Genomic DNA, 17,132 nt, shown 5'->3' on the forward strand with positions numbered 1-17,132 from the left:
CCAGGGGCGGCATCTCGTTACGACGTCGCTCACGGGGGCATGGAGAAGTCGAATTTGACACGGAGGGTGACGCCACCTTCTCGGCTCTGCTCTTGAACGAGACTCGAGACAGAATAAAATAAAAACAAACTCAACGCATTCGACAAGAACACAGTGGTATTAAAACCGCGACGCTTTTGGGCAACGGACCCTCTCCATGATTTGATTCGTGCGGCTATGAAAAAGGATCATCGCCCGTAACGTCGCCGTGTTATTGTAGCTACGGGGCAAATGCGGCCGTGAAGGCGTGAAGTGTTGCACGTGCTTGCGTATCGCTGAGACGTCGTCGACGCGGATGAAGCGGGGTCGACGTGGCTCCCGGGGAGAGCGTCTCTTGGTGGCTTCAGCGGATGACGCTGGTGACGCTGCTGCTGCTACTGCGTTGGCAGTGGTTCTCAGGCACGATTAACAAACACCATTTTATTACCCAAAATAAAATCTGCGACGTTTCAGGCAATGGCCCCTCTTTATAGCCCAACACGTCGACGATCGCATGTATATTTTCGAGCAGTATTGCTGACGAGTGTGTTTAGTATAAAGTTATTAATTTATTCGTTTATTTATTTATTTAGTTGCTAACGGTGCTTGTGCACCATCGCTGCCAATGCAGCCGCAGCTTCGCCGAATGAATGAGAAACGGGACGTCGCTCATCTGTCGTTGGCAAACCTTGATTGACATTCCACATTCCTATTACGGGACAAAGTCCCTCTCTCTCTCTCTCTATCCCTCCCTATGGTACAACCGCCATTGACTTCCCACAACAGCGATACCTGTTTTATCGACCCGCAAGCGGCGATGGTGATGGGGCCGAGGCGACCGCAGAGCGCTATTCGAGCGCGCGCCGTTTTGATTGCGAGTCGAGCGCTCTTCCCACTTCACAATGACAATAATAATAATAGCGCACATCTGTATAAGAATAGTAAATAATTTAACGCTTAAAATCCCCGTGGCAATTTTATTTCGGGGGAAAAGCTGCGGGTGCCTTCGCCACCCCGCCGTGGCAATTACAGCCACGCCAGGCTGCCGTCTCATGCCACTCGTCCCCGTGTCGTCATTCACTCACTCACCCCCATCCCCTCCCTCCCCATCCCCATCCCCTCCCTCCCCATCCCCTCCCTCCCCATCCCCTCCCCCCTAATCCCCTCCCTCCCCAGCCCCATCCCCTCCCTCCCCATCCCCTCCCTCCCCATCCCCATCCCCTCCCTCCCCATCCCCTCCCTCCCCTCCCCTCCGTCCCCATACCCTCCCCATCCCCTCCCCTCCCCATCCCCTCCCTCCCCTCCCCATCCCCATCCCCTCCCTCCCCATCCCCATCCCCTCCCTCCCCATCCCCTCCCTCCCCTCCCCATCCCCATCCCCTCCCCCCTCATCCCCATCCCCTCCCTCCCCTCCCCATCCCCATCCCCTCCCTCCCCATCCCCATCCCCTCCCTCCCCATCCCCTCCCTCCCCATCCCCATCCCCTCCCCATCCCCATCCCCTCCCTCCCCATCCCCATCCCCTCCCTCCCCATCCCCATCCCCATCCTATCCCCTCCCCATCCCCTCCCTCCCCTCCCCATCCCCATCCCCTCCCCATCCCCTCCCCATCCCCATCCTATCCCCTCCCCATCCCCTCCCTCCCCATCCCCTCCCTCCCCTCCCCATCCCCATCCCCTCCCTCTCCATCCCCTCCCTCCCCTCCCCATCCCCATCCCCTCCCCATCCCCTCCCCATCCCCTCCCTCCCCATCCCCTCCCCATCCCCTCCCTCCCCATCCCCTCCCTCCCCTCCCCATCCCCATCCCCTCCCTCCCCATCCCCTCCCCATCCCCTCCCCATCCCCTCCCCCCTCATCCCCTCCCTCCCCATCCCCATCCCCTCCCCATCCCCTCCCTCCCCTCCCCATCCCCATCCCCTCCCCTCCCCATCCCCTCCCCATCCCCTCCCCCCTCATCCCCTCCCTCCCCATCCCCATCCCCTCCCCTCCCCATCCCCTCCCTCCCCTCCCCATCCCCATCCCCTCCCCTCCCCATCCCCTCCCTCCCCTCCCCATCCCATCCCATCCCCTCCCCTCCCTTCCCTCCCCATCCCCTCCCTTCCCATCCCATCCCCTCACTCCCCATCTCCTCCTTCTCTTATCTCCTCCCTCCTCCTCCTCTCTCTCTCTCTCTCTGTGTGCCCTCTGCTTATCTGTGTGGTTGGTGAGGACCAGTCGATCGATTCACATGACGTCTTCCCACAAAGGGGTACAGTTCGTTTTATCGACCACAGAGGAAGGATGATGATGATGACGATGATGATGTTTAACACGTGCGGATTTTCGCGAGCGACATTGTGATTCATAATTGATTTTCTAGTCAGATCGCGTTAGTAGAGAGTGTGTCGTACAGACTCCTCCACCCGACACATCAAACTTCTAAAAGTGATCACTTTATTAGTTGGCTGACCCAAAAGTCCATGATAAATGGTGATGGTTGATGATGATGATGACGAGCCGACACTCGAACGGGGGGGGGGGGGTTGAACTCTCAACCTTCCGAGTGTGCGTCAAAAGCTCGAGCCACAGTAAAGCATCATCATCGGCAGAATCATCCACGCTCACAGGCATCATCATCACCATCGCGTGAAGACCAGTCGGCGAGTGGGGATGGAACCGCACGGCTGTTCACCGCAGCTCGGCTGTGCGCGCGGGAGGTAGCGGTGAGCACGCAGAGAGCAAGGGGTGAGTTCATAAGTGAGTAGGGGTGAGTTCCACAGGTAAGTAAGAGGTGAGTGTCGCACGATGCAATGACATTACCACATTCGCCCCCCCCCCATTCCACCCCCCGCCCGCCCCCACCTCCTCCACGGCTTCTCTCGTCTCATTAGAGGCGAACCGAGATCCGGGTGGAGCAGAATGGGTCGCGGTGCTGGCGACCGCTTGCCGCCTCTCGTTCTCTCCCTGCGCGCCCCCTTGAAGTCGAGGCTAAATCGCGGCAATCAGATACAAAGGCGGAAGACAATTAACCCCTAATGGCAACGCTATTATCGCGGCACGGCGCACTCGGAACTCGGGGCGCGGCTCGCTCTGCGATGGGCAGCAAAGTCGGGTGCCCCCCCCCCACCACTCCAACACCCCCTCTGCCCCAACGCCCCAGACCCACCTCGATCGCCTGCCTCGTTCCGTCGTTATACAATTTACACGACTCACAAATTCGATACGTGGCGATACGATGCAAATGACAATCGCGACGATAATGCTGCTGCTGCTGATGATGATTATCGTCGCAGCTCTGATTAGCATGGTTGGCTACGTACGCTGCGACAAAAGTCCAACATACACCATAATAACAATAATAATGCAGCGATAACGTGCAGCCGTTTGTCAATGCACTGCTGGATGAAGGCCCGTCTCGTGCCGTGTTGGTCACGGTGACTGTTATCTGACCATACTTCACCACGCTCACCATTGGTGGTTAGTGAAGGTGGGGTTGGTGGGGGCGCGGGGGTGAGGGAGGGTGGAGAGGCAGGACCAAATCAGGAATATAATAATGATGATGACAATGATGATGGTGGTAAGGAAAGTTATTCTGCATTGAGGTGTTTGGCTAATTACCTCAATTACAATCGCCGAGAGTGTGACTGCGTGTGGGAGGAAGCCGCGGAACCTGGAGAAACTCGCCCCCCCCCCACCACCCTCCGCGACTCCCGCCTCCTACACCCCCTGGCAAGCCCTGGTGGCGGTCACCCCCGCACCTCCGATCGGCACGGTTGGATACGTACGGTGCGAAAGAAGTTCAACGCGCAGACACGCAGACGCCAACGAGGCTCAAACCCGCTTCGCTTCCGAGATGCGGCAACTGTGGCCATCATGATCGATCCACTGCTGAATGAAGGCCTCTCCAAGCCGTCGCGATCCCATTACGGCCGTGCCGTGCAACGATCCGCCCCAGCACGTGAACCGATTTCATCGCTCCGTCTCCGCGGTGGACGTGACCCACTCGCGAGCCTCGGCCACCACCGGGTCTAGGCCGTGACGCGTCCTGCCCAAGCTCTCTCGCCCATCTTGGCAGCCAATATGATGCCTTCGACCTGCGCGTGGGACGAATCATGTGGGGGCCCATCCAATTATGGATGCGCACCCGTCATGGCAACGTGGAAACTTCCATCGCCGGCGAGGGACAACCGCACAGGGAGATGGGCGTCGAACGCGAGGCTCGTGTGAACAAGGAGACCGCTCACCGCGACTGTCCGTGACGATCCCTCTCTTCTCTCGCTCACAGTGGACACCGAAGGCGGCCACAGGTTCTTGTCGGCAATGTTTGGGTGCATTTGGTCAACGCGACTTTCTTAACTCGACAATTGACACGCGCCCGCTGCCAGCAGCGTGATGTCAAGGCCAGCCACGTGGTGTGCCTCGCACCCTCCCCCTCACCCCTCTTTATATTTGTCTTTATATTTTTAACTCAAATTGTCCATTATAAAATGTGAAATTGTAGCGAGAGGGTCACACACGCGAGCGCGCTCTCTCTGGAAGTAATTACAGCGACACCCCGACCACTCGAGTCGAACACCCCCCCTCCACCCCCCTCCTCCCCCGCCCCGCCCCCCCTCTTCACGCATCGCTCACCGCAGGCCTACCATTAGCAGGTACAGCGTCAATCACAAGGTGGGCACCTGCTGATTTGGAAACTCTCACAAAGGTAGAGCAAATTGCCAGTGTGAGTGCTCACCCGGGTTCTGCATGAGGGGACACACGGAGACACAAAGACAAAGATCGTCCGTGTAGCCGTAACAGACTGTTGGGGCAAGTGCTGTTTAGCGAGCACCTATGAAGGCCAGAACGGCACACGAGGTGTGGGTGGCCAGCACCACGCCCGGTCGCCTTTGTCTCCCGAGTGGCGATGTTTACACACCGCACCAGGTACTCATTTGAGGCTGAGTCGACCTAGGGGAGGCCCATGACCGGTTCAGATACTCGTCACCGATGTTGGCCGTGAGCGGGAATCAAACTCGGGACGGATACAACGACAAGCGCTGTTCGCCACTAAGTGGCGGCGAAGTCGCCATGGCGCTTGTGCCAGGCGAGCCACATTGTGAGGCCACGCGAAGTGTCAGATGGCTCGCTGACAGGAGGGACAAACCCAGGTGCCATGAGTTGACTAACTCAGTGGCAGATGCACCGACGGTGCTCCCCGCTGTGACACACTAATAGATGAAGATCCCTCCTATAGACGACACCGACTGCTGGGGCAAGTGCTGCTAGCGAACAGCTTTATGAAGGTCGGCACGGCGCACCAGGGGGTGTGCGTGGCACGTGCCAACAGAAGTCTGAGAAGTGTTACCATAAACCACATTCTCTACATTGAGTCTCAATCGGCTCTCCTCGAGTTTAGGGGTCTTGATCCATTCATAAAACACATTCCTGCGGAGGGAGCTGGTAGGAACGTTGGGTTGCTCGGTCAATGGCCAGGGTCAACGGCGGCGTGGTGTATTCCGCAAATATGCCCGACTGTGAGGGCGGGCACAAGCCGGCGTGAGTAGGTTAAACGTTGAGTTTTATAAGGGCACCACGGGGTGACCAGCCCCTCCCCACCCAGCCCCACCCCTCCCACACTCCCCACCCGGCCCCTCCCTGCACGACGGACGGACGGACACAATAATCTCCTGTGGGCTGGTGTAACAAGAGGTTCCTACCAGTATAAATCGACTGATTAATTGTTTTTGTCGACCTAATACAAATTCGTTGATGGAATCACTGCAGCCCTCAAATACAGATGAGTGACGCCACTCATCTGCGATTCACAGGTTGGCTACGTACGGTGTTCAACGTACATACGTCACAAAAACCCGGCTCCGTTGTCTCCTCCCGTGGCTTCGACACCGTGGGAATGAAGCTGCGAGTGGCTATGTATGCGTGTGGTGTGTGTGGTGTGTGTGGTGTGGTGTGTGTGGTGTGTGTGTGGTGTGGTGTGTGGAGGGGGGGTGTGTGTGGGGGGGGGGGTGTGGTGTGTGGGGGGGAGCGGTTGTGCAGTGGTTAGGGCACTGCGCTAAATCGCACACGTGCGACCCGAGTTCCATTCCCGTTTACGACCAATAACATGGGCGAATGTTTTAATCGGTTCTGGGCACCCCCTATGTCGACTCAGCCTAGAATGACGACCTTGATGCGGCGTGTAAACATTAGCACCGGAGAGACAAAAGCGAACGGGAGTGGTGTTGGCCACCCACCCCATTGTGTGCTGTCCCTGCGGGCTCCCTAACAGCACTTGCCCTCGCAGTCTGTTAAAGGCTCTACAGGGAATATATGTCTTTGCCATGTGTTCTGAACACCAATTAAGTGAAGTTAAATATACTTGTTTAAATACCAACCGATGCAACACTCACGACAAAGCAGGTAAACGGAAATGTACGAACGTCCACCGCTCGCAAGCGCCTCTGCGCCACAGTGCTCTACTTAGCATGTATGTACTCACAAGTCGACACAATGTAACTCACTTAGCATTTGTTTCGTTAATTTGCTTCCAAGGCACAGCAGTGCGAGTGCGGCCATGCAACCCAAACTATGGACCGCAGAGTAAACCCACAGTGGTAGTCTGCACTCTTTCAACATAGGAGGAGGAGGAAACAGCGACACGACACGAACTCTCTGCTGAAGCCCATCTTGTCGTGGTCAGTAGCAGTAGCAGACCTCGACGTTGGCATTTAGCTCCCGAACCATATTGCTGCTGTGCGCAAGAGTAGTGTCAGCTTGAAAGCGGCAAACAATCGTAGCTCGGAGTCGCCGTGAATCTTGAGTTCCACGACCCGAACCCTTCCATGGAAGGGGGGGGGGGATCCAATCCCCATTCGTGGATGTCGCCACGCTCATCATCCCCTCATTCTCCAATTACCCCCTCCCCCAGCCCCCCTCCCCCAGCCCCCCTCACCCAGCCGCCCTCCCCCAACCCCTCTCCCCCAACCCCCCAAACCCAATCCCCCAGCCCCCCTCCCCCAGCCCCCCTCCCTCAACCCCCCTCCCTCAACCACCTCCCCCAGCCCCCTCCCCCAGCCCCCTCCTCCAACCCCCTCTACCCCAGCGCCCAGGCCACACGACTCTGTATTCCACCCCTCCTGCTCCCCCCAAAATCATTATTTGTCAGAGGGGGGAAAAAAACGGCGATTTTTTTTATTTGCCGTTTTAAAGGGACCGCGTCGCATTCTCCCCCTTCCCTTGCTTCGCCGGCGTCTGTGCCGCGCCCGTCTGCGCCTATGGCCTAGTGGTGATACCCGGCTCCTCCCGGCTCTTCCCCACCTCGCCCAGACGAAAGCGAACACCGGCCAGGGGTAACCGAGCGACGCACCGGCTCATACCGGTCACCGGTCCCAGAGCCTCCCTCCGTACCTCCCCATACGCGTACTGTGATACAGCGAACGTAGACACACACACACTGGTGCATTCATACATCCATGTGCGCACACACACACACACTTAGCTCGCCTGGCTCACCAAGGCGCTAGTCTTTCCACAGTGCGTTGCATGGACCGACGCTGTTGTTCATTGAAACATCCAGATACATACCTTAAAACACACAATTCTGTATTCGCATCACCGCTTCGTGAGTTACACGCGACCGAGCCGTGATGAGTCTAAACACCGTCGTGATGGCCACACGGTTACATTTGACGACTCACCGCGGTCGGCGCGATCTCGTTCAGCACCCTCTCGGCCGTGGACAGCTCCTGGGCGAGCCGAGCCGGTCCCGGGGTAAAGCCACGGGGAGCCTCGGAAGGAGCAACCCAGGGGGGGGGGGGGCAAGACAGGACGGCTGGCAAGAACGTGGAGTGGCAGCTTCTCTCGGCACGAATCACTGCGCTCCTCGCTAGCGACAGGGTTCGGTGTTAGAGGTTTAATTGGGCGGAGAGGGAGAGAGAGCGGGAGAGAGTGAGAGAGAGAGTGCAAGCTTGGTACGTACAGTGCCGTCCCTTCTGTATTCGGAGACTCATGGGTCCCGGTCTGATTGTGCGCTTCCGAAAGCGTTTGTGTTACCACGTATGTGCGTGTTTGTGTCTCTGTGTGTATATGGGAGCAGCGATTAGCGCGCGGCGCGATGACCCGAGTTCGATTCCCACTTAGGGGCCAACACCAGTGACGAATATCTGAACCGGTCCTGCGCATTCCCGATATCTCATCAGCCTCCAATGAATGTCTGGTGCGGCAAACATCGCCACTAGGGAGACAAAGGCGGCCGGGCGTGGTGCTGGTCACCCACCCCCTCGTGTGACGCGACGTAGGTGCTCGCTAACAGAACTTGCCCCAACAGTCTGTACCGGCTATGCGAGGGGGGTGAATCTTTGTCTTTGCATGGTGTTTGCTCGCGCGCGTGTGTGTGTGTTTGTAAGTGGTAATTACGGATGTATTTGACTTTGATTGTGCGACGTGTGATCGTGTGCACGTGTGTGTGTAAGGATGTGTGTGTACGTGGTGTATGTGTGTGCTAATTAGGTATCTTTGTCTGCACACGTGTCCGCGCGCGGCTTTGTTTTGGTGCGCGTGTGTGCGTCTGTTTTATTGTTCCCACACACCTGCCGGCTGAGCAAACGAAACGAACCATGGCATTGTTAATCACTCAGAGCACAAAGCCGAGCCGAGCACTCCACACACGCCTAACCAATGGCACCCCCTCCATATGGGAAGGCCGCGAATGGCAATTGTAATTTTTTTTTAATTATAATTTTCTCCGGGCTCTCCCTGTTTCCTCTCACAACGAAGCCAACCACTCATGAATGGAACTAGCCCAACATCGCAAAAGCAGGACCCTCCTGAACAAGCGTCCTGGTACTCAGGGATGCGTTTTGCCGTTGTTAATCAAGAAACGTCACAAGAGCATGACGTAATACATGCATATGAAACAGCGAATGAATGGGGCGCCGCGGTGGCGAGATGTTCACGACCTCGCCTGGTATGCAGGAGGTCGCGGGTTCGATCCCGAGCCTGACGCCTACTGCTGCATGTTTGGAGTTTGCATGTTCTCCCCGTGGCCGCGTGGATTTTTATCCGGGTCACTTCGACATTTAGAATCAACGTGCATTTGGAGTATTTGGCTGCTTTACATTTCCACGTGATAAGACACTTCGTTGAGATATCATTTGTGGGCAGGTCGCTATTGAAAAGCTATACAGCTTTACCTGGTAAAAAAAAAAGTTCAGTTTAATGAGTCGGATCATCGCCTCTATGTATTGGTCACATGCGCGTATTTTAATAGATTAAAAGACACCATCAGCGAGACAGACACAACGCGACTGTGTACAGCGCGGGCACGAGTCAGCCACAACAACAATCCACCTGTACAGTCATCACACCGGACAGAGTCCATAACATCGATCAAGATCGATTCATACGCTCACGACGCACGCATCAGATCACGTGGCGAGAGAGAAGATCCTATGCGTTTGTATTCGAAACGGCTTCTGCACGTGGCCCCTTCCAGCTACGAGGTCGCTCGCTACTTCCGCCACGATAACAAAATAATAAGCTTTAGTTTTGAAATCGAATCGCCACAATTCGTTAAATCATGGGGTAGGGGGGGGTGTAAGCGGTTCTCTCTTAATTCGCGTTGAACGTCCTTCACTTAACCCAGGTGAAATCACGACCTTGGATTAACTAGGTGAAAGCACAACCTTGGATTAACCAGGAGCGCGCCAGCTGAGATTCGAGCGAGAGGGATATCCATATCGAATCGTGGGAATCGGCCCGCAGGGAACGAGGGAATCGCACTCGGTATAGGTTTCACGTGGGGGATGCTGTCCCAGGCTTATTTTTGGCTACAGGGCAAAACATTTCATCCCCGAGGCAGTCACAGCGAGGTCACCGTGACCCTAATTAACTAGGGGGTGGGGCAACAATGAACCGACTCCCCCAATCCCTCCCCCCTCTCTCCTCCAGCTCCACTTGCCCATGCTGGGAATATCACATCCCACGCACATTCACCGATTAATTTGCTCTCCCCATAAGCAGACACTGCAATGAGAATACCACGCATTTACTCGATTATTATCACGATTCGATTCTTTATTTTTTCCAGTGAGGTGCATGTGGAATCCATAACAGCCGCAGTTGCCATTAACTAATCAACCACAATCTACATGAAGTAACCGATTATGCTCACGATTTAATGGTTTCAAGATACATTATCCCGCTATCTACCGGATGAGCCAATGGGCTCTCATCGAGATGAATGGGAATGGATTGAAATAGCACGCGTCTCTGGAGTGGAGCGGTGGCGCAGCGGTTAGCACAGTGTCAACAATAATCCTGCCGTCCGAGTTTGATTTCCAACCCCGGCTAACATTCGTGGCTCGTCCCACCTAAACCAGTTCCGTACCGAATTATGGGCAGGCAACTCCCATGACCGACATAATGTGGGGAGGCCTTCATCCCGCAGTGGATTAACAAAGGGCTGTAAATTATATTGTTATTTAGTACATATCTGCTTGTCTGCATGCGTATTTGCATTATACGAGCATCTGCATATGCATGTCTGCACATGTCTATGTAGGTCATGTGTCTGTATGTTTGTGTCTGTGTACTCAGCTAACGTCAGTGGGGAGTGAAATCTGAACCCAGCCAGAGCCTCTCCTACGTCGACTCAGCCAAACATAAAAAAAACCCTGGTGTGGTAACATAACCGCGGGAGAGACGAAGGCCGGCGGACACGGCCCTGGTCTTAATAGGGGTTCGCTAACAGCACTTGCCCCTACAATGTGTACGGCTTTTACGGGGGGAATATGCATCTTTACATCACGGTGTGGTCTCAGCCAGGCTGTTTTACAACGGATACACGTGGCCCAGTGAATAGGTCACCGTTCAGTTGTTGCTGGCGTTGGCTTCATATACAGAGCTACGAGGGGACCCTTGAATGAACGAGGCCAGTAACGATCCACCCCCTCTTCCTCGACGATTCCATTATTGTCCATGATGCTCATTGGTAAAATGGTGTTCATGCCGTGAGCCTAAATGTAACATTAAAAAAAACTAAAATTTGTGAAAATCCAGGGGACGTGTCGGCGACACGGAGCCTGCGTCGATGGGAGACCACCTTGTGCGGTAAGAGGCACGAGAGTTAAACCGTGACGGAGGAAATCGATGTTGCTTGACTTTGCGAGTGGACCTCGCGTGCAGCTTGCCCAGTGGTTATAGAAACGTCACGGCGGCGGGTCTGATCCACAAGAGCTCATATTCCACGACACGCATTTAGCATGACACGGGTGTGTGTATGTGTGTGTGGGGAGCGGTAGTGTAGCGGTTAGCACGCTGCGCTACGAACCCGGCGACCCGAGTTCGACTCCCGCTCACGGCTAACACCAGTGACGATTATTAGATCGACTCAGCTTCAAAAGAGTACATCGCCACGAGGGAGCGTGGTGTTAGCTACCCACCCCCTCGTGTGCCGTTTCGGCCTTCATAAGTGCTCGCTAACAGCACTAGCCCCAACAGTCTATTAAGACTATACCGGGAGATCTTTGTCTTCATGGGGTGGTGACCCTGTGGTTAGGACGCTGGCGCCGCTGTTGTTACCGCACTATATTACGAGTTCGATTCCGAATCACGGTCGAACATCAACGGAGAGTCGTAGCTGCTCCTTTCGTAGGCATCCCAGGGGTGGGGAACGGCCGTATAAGGCCCGCGAAATCATATAGTGTGGCCCTGCGGGACTCGAAATTCAATAAATCTAGGAGCAAACCTGGAAAATCAGTTGCGAGTAGCAACATCATCAACACCAGCTAACATCACACGCCTTGCCAAAGAGAAGCAGTTCCAGCCATCACATTAGTGGTGAGTTAATAAAATGTTTGACCAAATCTAACGGGCAAATTTGTTAGTTGATAATTTTGTATGATGTTATAAATATCCAAATGGCCCTTGGCAGAAAAAAGGTTCCCCGCCCCTGCCCTAGGTCGAATCAGATGTAACATGAATTGCTTCAACAGGATGTGAGACAGAGAGCGGTGCGCGATTCTGATGAAGCAAGGCATTTGTCGAGTCCTCTCGAAGAACGATGAGGTTGGGTCCATCATCATCGTCGTCGATGTACCAATACTTTAAACCCCCACACTGAATAACGGGGAGATCTGTGTCGTCCTCAAACCACTCAGAGCTCACGACACCGTGGGCTCTTCACCGCCACCACCCATCACTGCGAACCAGGTCCTGCTGGGCGTGGGATTTCTTTAGATTTGGTTTTCTCAGATTTGTATCAATATTTAATTACAGATTCCCCGTATCTACACATTTGCCGGTCAACGCAAACAAGACTGTGTTAAGCGCACGTTACACAATGTACACACGCCATCGTTTTGTTTGGCAATCTTAAAGTAATGCACTTTTAACCCCTGTTTTTTGCCATCTAACCCACTCGTTCTGAACCGGGCCACATATCTGTGTAGCCCTGGTCTCGCCGGTTAACCCTTGCGGTTAGGGCTTGCGAGCTATTATGCGACACCCGGCGCGGCAGCTAAGCATCGAGTGGAATGGGTGGCACTATTCGTTGAATCACATCATCATCATCGTCGTCGTTACCCTCGTTTCTTTTAAAATATATAAGATATATAACGCACTTGCGATCTGTTAAAACGATTATTCAACCCTCTGCGACGACCGTCAGTCAAACCAGGTGAGTACGGTTTCCATTTCTAATCGCGATCATGGAATGTGTGTATAGGTGCGCGCGTCAGCCTGTACATCTATTATGAACACGCAACCCAAATACATTGAGAGAAAAAACACCCCCCCCGCCCCCCGAAAACGTAAACGCTTCGGCCAAAGGGCCGGCACCATGAGGAAGCCGTCTTGCACACGACAGCGGCCGCCCTTCTCAGTGTACGCAATCCTCTCTCTGCTGCTTGGTCGACGACTCCAAAACAGAAAGGACAATCGCGGTGGACAAAAATAATATTTTAAAAAACGCCGATCGTCCCCCCCCAACGCCCCCCCCACCCCTCCCCCACACCCGCCGCCCCCCAGCCCCACCACTTCTCCCAGGCGACCCCCGTGGTGTGTGGCCCGGGCGGCCGCGGAAGGCGCAGGGCGGCTCCGCGTGGCCAGCCCCCGACTCGGCAAAGGGGCGGCGGCGATGGCCCCACGGGACCCGACCCGGCCCGGCCCATACCGATCTCCCGAACGACGACGGCGTCCCGTGTGTAATAATAAATAAAATCAGATACTAATTTTATATATATAAAAACACAAAAATATATCACCATCTGCTCCAAGATTAAAAATAAACCCCAGTAAATCAATCCACCGTAAAACAAGTCCGTGCTCCTCCTGTCGAACTTGTAGTGGTTTTGGCCCCAAAACGAGATGGCGTTTTAGCCCGGTCCGCAACTTGGCTCAAAAAATGTTTCTGCTGCGAACGAGCGCCGTTTCGTGGCTTAGTTTTGTCGCAAACGAAATTATTTCCTAAAAGTGACTCTGCCAAGTCGAACGATGAGTGAGCAGCGTTAGGTACGTACAGGATGTGGCTGGCCACGTGGCATGCTGTGGTGTTCCTCCCTGCTGTTTGCGAGCGCACCCTGCGCAAGAGTCGCTACATCTAAGTCCAACGTTTTAGAGATGTTTGCCAAGGGACAAGCGGATAAGCGATCAATGTCACGAGCGGCTATTTGGATATTTAAAAAAAGAAACGGCACATGTTGCACGTGTACGTACAACGTGGACGTACAACGTGTACGTGCGTGAGCGTACGTGGGTTGCCACGTTTCCGTGATCTTAACAAGCGCCCTGTGACTAATTCTACGAAGTCTCTGGATGATGGAGAGATTTGGCGAGTGAGGTTTTTGCAGAGCGTAATCGCTGGCCAAAAAGGAAACTGCAAAGCGCGGAGAGAATAAGCTTCGCCCGGCAGCTCCTCGGTACGGACCGGGCCAGAAGAGTCGATCCTACTCGAACCGCCGGCATGGACTGGCGGTTCGAGTCGAAGAAGGCTCAATGGAAACTAGTCCTGTAAACAAAATGAAATTCACCGCACCGTCATCATCATCTTAATCCTGACCATCGTCGTGTTAATTGTCGTCATCATCAAAACTTCACGATCGCATTTTTTGTCAAACGTTAAAAGAAACCGAACCAACTCTGTAACGGCGTGTGTCACAGACTTGCGACACCGACGAGGAGGAGGCGGCCCCGACGATCGATTCGGAACAAAGGCAACCGTTTTTTTTTTGCGGTCAAGCGACGTGGAATGTTTGCATAATTTTTTTTTTAACTACAGTAAACGACCACCACAGCGACAGACAACCACCTGCACTACGAGGTGTTTTTGCATCACTAATATAGAGACACCATTTAAATCTTTTTCATATTCAGCAACGACGACAACAAAAAATCCGAATAAAGAAACTGCGGTTTCCGACGGAGGATTAGGGGTCGGGTCTCTGAGAACATCGGGTGGGAGTTTATGGACACCGCCTCAAAACACTCGGGCTGATTAAGACGACTCTTCACGCGGACTAATTCCGACGCGGATTATCACACTGAACGCATCAAGTCGCCCGCGAGGGTTCTGTGTGTGTGGCGGTGGCAGGCGGGGCAGGGGGGGCAGGGCGGGCGCGAGAGGCGGGCGACACGGGGAATGGCGGAGAGCTCGCGGCTGCTCGGTGGTGAGCAGGCGCCGGAAGGGAGGGAGGGTTGACGACGCCATATGCGTCGCGACGGGCGAGATGACTCAGTCGTCGGCGGCGGCGGTGGAGTCGCCCCGAGGCTCCCTCTGGCTGCCCTTCTTCTGCCGCTGTTTGCTCTTCTTCAGCATGCTCACCTGGGCACACGGCGGTACATTGTCAGGCGCGCACAGCGACGCGGAGGCTCACCGCTTCACTCGGCGCAGCGCCGGGACGCGGCGACGAGGGCATCGGCCCACACCGACACCGGCATCAGACAAAGATCCCCCGTACAGCCTTAACAGACTGTTGGGACAAGTGCTGTTAGCGAGTAGCACCTATGAAGGCTGGCAGGGCACAAGAGGCGGGTGTGTGGCCATCACCACACTCGGCCGCCTTTGTCTCCCAAGTGGCGATGTTGACACACGCCACCAGGTATTCATTTGAGGCTGAGTCGATTTAGGGGTGGCCCAGGACCGATTCAGATCATCTTTGGCTGTGAGTGGGAATCGAACCTGGGTCGCCAGGCTCAGAGAGCAGCGCGCGAACCACTACACTACCGCACCCCCACACAGACACGTGTCTCATTAACACCTACACACAGCCAACATCCTCCACGGGCTCCCGTGACGTCAGAATTATCCCAATTACATCTCCGTGTGAAACAAAGGTAGCGCACACTGCCATGGCGAGGGGGTGTCGAGGGATCGTCGGTCTCTCGGAGTAGGAGCTGCCACATCCGTGGGTCTCGTTTCTATGAATTACAAAGCACGAGGCGGCAGGTGGCACAGCGCAGTGGTGACACTCACGCCTCGCGGCTAGAACAGCCTGGGTTCAATTCCCGACTCTGGGTGAGGTTTGTATGTTCTCCCCCTGTTCTGCATGGGTTTCCTCCGGGTTTTCCGGTTTAGTCCACACAATGTAAGTGGTATTTAGCCAAACATCGGCATTATAAAAAAACATATCTGTAAATTGCTTAATTGGAATGACACATAGCAGCAACAACGCCCCCCCCCCCCCCCATTGGGGAAACTTGGTAGGACTCTCTTTAAAAGAGTTGAGACCAAGCGAGGCTTTGCCGGGTAAATAAGCGGAAGGATGAGATTAATAATAAGGTAAGCACAGGTCTCACGGTCAGTTTGCCCTGAAATTTGCTCGATTTGGTCGTATTATGGAAATCAAGCAGCGTTGAATCTGGATAGTCCTTAAAAGGTGGTGGAGTTCCTTGGAACATCCAGGGGTTGTAGACTCGAGCTTGCAAGGTGGCCAGGAGACACCATTACAAGGGATGGATTTTTGGATACATCAATTAAGACCTTTGGTTGTTATCCCTCCCACGTACACGTGGTTTTTCTCCGGGCACTCCCGTTGATCCTCCCACATGAATTCAAACACTCATTAATTACACAAGCGAAACATCACAATGCAGGACCCTCCGGAACAAGTCTTGAGACTCCGGAACAAGTCATGAAGGTCATGGCAGTTAGGTCCATGCGAGTAGGGGGCTCAGGACAGGGAAAATCGAACAATGAATATTAATATTACGTTTGGAGGAAACAGCCAGTTCTGGTGTAGTGACCTGGTGGGGAGGGACGGGGAGGGGCAAGAGGCGGGGGAGGGGGTGGGGGCAAGGGATGGGGGGCCCAGTGCCGTCACTTACGCGGGGGGGGATGCACACAATAGGTTTTTCAGAGGTTGTCGGCCTTTTTGCGACGTTCACTTTCGAACCGTGAACAATGTTGTCAGGCCAATTATTAAATCCCATTGCAAATCGTTTAATGCCCTTCAAATAATGAAACCAGGATTTTTTTTCCTTTATAACCCAAGGCATAGAAGGGAACAAGAAAAAAAAAAAGCAGCCTCTCTCTCTGCGGGAGCAATCCCTCAAAAATCCTTTATCGCGATTGTGGCATTTCGTAGTTAAAAGTGCCGCACGGTAACAAGGTTCATCGAGACAAAGGGAGGCTCGAGTGGCCCTTCACTCGGCGGCAACTCGCGGGTGTCAACACCAATGGAGGGCCTTTACAGGCGGGCCATTTGAAGCGAGGAGCTCCTCTACATAAAGGGCTCCTCTGGGACGAAAATTAAAGAAATAAGAGCAGATTGATCTCGCAAATTTCAAGCGCGAAGCCAACGGAGGGCTTCAAAACGGATTTTTTTTTTTTTACGCGACGCGCTGCTAGAGAGGAGAGACGACAGTCGGAGAGAGCCATTATTTCATTCGGCGCGTAAACGCCAGCGTCGGCTGCCGCGCTATGCCGAACGCGAGCCGGGGCCTGCGAGCCGTGACCCGTCGCTGTTCTCGCGCCAGACGCCGTCGCCGATGGCTGCCGGCGAACGCGGGGAGGGGGGGTGGGGGGGGAGTTCCTTCATGGGCCGCGCGAGCGCATTACTTATGCAAATTTTGGCCTTTGCTGGAGTGACGAAAAAAAAAGAAACGACGACGGCAAAACGACGTCGCGGCACCACGATTGGCTGCCACCCCGCGGGTCGCCCG

At 54.6% G+C, this 17,132-nt stretch overlaps 1 protein-coding gene across 1 annotated transcript in view; it reads right to left on the reverse strand.

The window, feature by feature from the left end:
* Positions 1-12,996: 12,996 nt before the first annotated feature.
* The window catches only part of DGKQ (diacylglycerol kinase theta), a 70,285-nt gene continuing 66,149 nt past the window's right edge, over positions 12,997-17,132 (reverse strand). The window contains exon 24 of the mRNA XM_078599150.1: positions 12,997-14,793. Coding sequence (XP_078455276.1) covers positions 14,704-14,793 — 90 coding nt within the window. The 3' untranslated portion in view covers positions 12,997-14,703. The remainder of the gene's footprint in view (positions 14,794-17,132) is intronic.

The sequence above is a fragment of the Lampetra planeri genome, chromosome 12, assembly GCF_965212315.1.
Source record: "Lampetra planeri chromosome 12, kcLamPlan1.2.h2, whole genome shotgun sequence".
Classification (NCBI taxonomy): Eukaryota; Metazoa; Chordata; class Hyperoartia; order Petromyzontiformes; family Petromyzontidae; genus Lampetra; species Lampetra planeri.